At 62.7% G+C, this 3512-nt stretch overlaps 2 protein-coding genes across 2 annotated transcripts in view; both read right to left on the reverse strand.

The window, feature by feature from the left end:
• Nucleotides 1-1202, reverse strand: part of CHLRE_12g526383v5 (uncharacterized protein) — a 10646-nt gene extending 9444 nt beyond the window's left edge. The window contains exons 1-3 of the mRNA XM_043068490.1: nucleotides 651-1202; nucleotides 420-509; nucleotides 58-204 (exon numbers count right to left, since the gene is read on the reverse strand). Coding sequence (XP_042918588.1) covers nucleotides 58-204; nucleotides 420-509; nucleotides 651-974 — 561 coding nt within the window. The 5' untranslated portion in view covers nucleotides 975-1202. The remainder of the gene's footprint in view (nucleotides 1-57; nucleotides 205-419; nucleotides 510-650) is intronic.
• Nucleotides 1203-1352: 150 nt separating this feature from the next.
• Nucleotides 1353-3442, reverse strand: CHLRE_12g526427v5 (uncharacterized protein). The gene has a single exon (XM_043068492.1). It carries the CDS (start codon nucleotides 3393-3395, stop codon nucleotides 3084-3086), a length of 312 nt encoding a protein of 103 aa, XP_042918589.1. The 5' UTR covers nucleotides 3396-3442; the 3' UTR covers nucleotides 1353-3083.
• Between the last annotated feature and the right edge of the window lie 70 nt (nucleotides 3443-3512).

The following is a 3512-nucleotide window of genomic DNA, read 5'->3' on the forward strand; positions in this document are numbered from 1 at the left end:
GTGAAGCCGCCGCTTCTTCGCGGCGCTCATCTGCGCGCGCTGCCTGCGGCCGCCCACCTCGCTGGCCTCGGTGATGAGCGAGGGGTCCTTGAGGTAGGCGGGCATGTGCTTGAGGTGCGCGGCGGCGGGCGCGGCGGCCAGCGGCTTGTCGTGCCGCAGCAGCGCCTTCTCCGCCGCGTGGTCCTCAAAGTACTCCTTCAGCCGCTCACTGCAGGGGGCAGTGGTGGTGGTGGTGGTGGTGATGTACACATCATCGAAATCAACGCAACCGGCACTTCGGCAGGAGTCTAAGTGACCAGAAACTAACCTCTTGCAGGCAACGACACCCCTGTCTCGTCTCGTGACATGCCTGGAAGGCAATACCCCAAACGCCCCAACCGCCTCACCGCTTCCGCCATGTGTACGTCGTGCGACCGCACCTGCACGCCTAGCAGTCCCACGTTGATCTCCGGGGGCTGGAGCACGCTGCTGGTGCCAGCAGCGAACTGCTGGCACGCCGCCGCAGCGGCCTGTGACATGTGTGAATGTGCACATGGGGGGTTGCGGTCAGCGGTGGCTCTGGAAGGGCAAATAAGCTTCCTGAGCTTCAATACTGCAGTGTTGCTTCATTGAGATAGCAGGCACCCGGTGCGATTTCAAAGCACACGTACCGTCGCGGCGCGGGGGATGGCCGCGGAAGGGCTTCCACCAGCCTGGGAGATGGCGCCGCTCAGCGCGGTCGAGTGGGCGTGAGCGGTGTCCTGGTTGTGCTCAAGCACACTGCACACGTGCAGAATGTGCCTTTTGCCGCGGAGAAGCTTGCACAGGAAGTCGAGCCCGCCAGTCGCCGCGGCAAGGATTGGCACAGGCGCCGCGTGCCCACTGGCGCAAATGACCGCTACGTTGCGCTGATGGCTGCAGACGTCAAGGTTGCTGAAGAATTCTACAGACTCGCTCTTGCAAGACCTAAACCGACGATGCTGTAAGTCTGCCATGGAAACTATATATTAGCGATGTAGCTAATCGCTGTGCTGCAGAGGATTGTATGACTACACGAGCTTGGCAGCCAACTAAGGAAGTGACTATGCGCAGGGCATTAAGTACTCGCTCGCTCAGCATCCGTACGTGCACTCAAATGTGCGCGACCCTTGGTGTCCGCTTCGTGTGACCCTGTGGACCGGCAGCTGTAGAGCTCGCCTGGCGCTATCCAATGCACAAGAAAGCAAATTCTGAGCCATACCCTGCAACGGCTGGGGGGTTGCTGTTGTGCCGTCTGGAAGCCGGCGCCAATCGGCGGCCTTGCCCTCCCCTCCCCTCCCCGCCGCTGCCCTTCCGTATTTGCTGGCCCCCCACACCCTCGCCTATCAAAAGGTTCACAACGCTTCTTACAGACGTAATAGTCATGTTAAGGCAATGTCATCCATGTTGCATGCGCGCGCGTGCACTTGATTCTGTCGCCACGAGTCGCTCGCTTTGCGCCCCCAAAACTTTTACATACTCCATCGCCAGTGCATCTATCGCGAAATGATCAAGCAGACTAGATTTGTAGGGCGCCTGCGCGCGTTCACTGACGAAAGCTGCTGCTTAACGGGGCTTAACTGCTGGATCTTACTTCGGGCCTCTTCGACGGTTACAAACAACCCTGTAGCAGTGGACATACATACGGTTATCGACGTGCTTTACTAAACTAGTGTCGAGTGCGAATAAACCCGGCGGATCTGCACACTTTCACGCACATACACCTGCACACACAGCACACGCACACACGTTTGCGTGCTGCCGCTGTCACAGCAGCGTACGGTTGCTGCTGATGCCCACAGGCCCTGCCCCGGCCGCTTGCTAACTTGCTCCTTGCCCACCACCAACCTGGCCGTCGCCACGCCGTCGCCACCAAACCCTGCCCTCTTCCCTCCTGCTCCTGCTGCTGCGTGCGCTCTACCACTTCTGCAGGGACATCTGTCTTGCCCACGCCTTGAGTCTAGATGCAACGGGCACCAGAAGCCTATAGCACCTTACGCCCTTTCACCCCAGTCCAACAGCGCCACCCTCACGAGCTGCCGCTGGCCGCCTGCTGGCCGCCAAACGCCGCCGCCTGCGCCATTGCGCCCGGCACTCCTGTAATGGGGCAGGGCAGCCCCCAGTCCGCGAACTTGAGGTAGATAGATGTTCATCTTGACGCGGTCCAGCGCGGCCTCCACGCTGTCCATCGCGGGACGAGCCCCGATCGCGAAAGCCTGAAGCGGGCGTGGAAGGGCGTGCGGTGCCTCAGGAGAGTAATGTGACAGAGCGGGCATATCTCCATGGGAGTCTGCGCCACCACGCGCTGCAAAGTAAGCCCCGCCGTGCCGCGTCCCTGCCTCCCGCGGTCCTGCCCCCTGCTTCGCTCTTCCTGTACGCCCGCCCGCCCTTGCTTCCAGTGCCGGTGCCGCCCCTCCTCACCTGCAATGTACCAGCCATGTTATCGACGAAGTAGAGTTGGATGGTGTAGCGCACCTCCTCGCCAAAGCAGTAAATCACCCAGTTGTGCGCACACCTCGCAGCTCGCTCAGCGGCCGGAGGCTGCGGCCGTCAGAACATATGTACTGGTGCTGTGAGGCCGTCGGGCGCGTGCATATGTGGTCAGGTGTGCCGCAATGTATGGTGCCGTTGGCTGCGCGCACCAGCCGCGAATTCGGAGGGCGGGTGCGTGTCGCCGTGGGCAGCGCAAGCTGCAGGCACCGTGCGTGCCCGCTGCCGCCAGCGCTACCCCAATCAAGCAGGTCCTTTGCCCCGCGCACAGAGGCGGCGGCGCGGTCATCGCTCATGCGTCATCCTGGGCAACTGCATGTTTAGCCTCCCTGCCATACTCAGAGCGGCGCACAGCCCATACGTACCGCCAAGACCGGTAGTCTCTGGGCTGCCGCCGCCGCTGCAGACGCAGGTGGCGCTGCCGGCACGCGGCTCCTGGCGTTGCATTGAACACTTACTTCGCCCCACTGCCGTGGTCCGGCACCGGCAGCTCGTGTGTGAGCTGTGCCAGCGCGCTCCTTGGGCCAGGCTGCCCAGTGCTCACGCCTCCCTGCCCCCAGCGAGAAGCAGCGCCGGCTCACTGCTAAATTGCATGGTCACCGGCAGGCGGTGCCATCGCCAATCGGCGCGTCATTCACCGCGGTGCGCGGGGGCCACGCGGATGGAGGTGCACGACATTGAGCGCCCTTCCACGTCTGGGTAATGTGCGTGGCTTCCGCCGTGGCATCCTCACACGGCGCGACTGCGCTGCTGACGCGGCTGCGACGCCCGCGGCCGGGGGCTGGGTCCGGCGGCGGCGCCGGCTGTATGTGCCGCCGCCGCCGATGCCGCTGATGATGCCCCTCCGCTGCCTCTTGGCTGCGGCGGTGCAGTCCGTCTGTGGCACTGGTGCTAGAGCCCAGACACATTGCATTGACACCGCAAGCGATGGCATACACGTCGATGTCGAGATCTGAGGTAGGGTCATAGGACACAGAAGCGTGTTGTGTGGGGCAGGTTCAATAGCATGTAGGCGGACACAGCTC

This window comes from Chlamydomonas reinhardtii, chromosome 12 (genome assembly GCF_000002595.2).
Source record: "Chlamydomonas reinhardtii strain CC-503 cw92 mt+ chromosome 12, whole genome shotgun sequence".
Classification (NCBI taxonomy): Eukaryota; Viridiplantae; Chlorophyta; class Chlorophyceae; order Chlamydomonadales; family Chlamydomonadaceae; genus Chlamydomonas; species Chlamydomonas reinhardtii.

Bases quoted from the DNA above. Each gene is read 5' to 3' on its own strand.
- CHLRE_12g526427v5 (XM_043068492.1), bottom strand. From the start codon at position 3,395: ATGTGTCTGGGCTCTAGCACCAGTGCCACAGACGGACTGCACCGCCGC.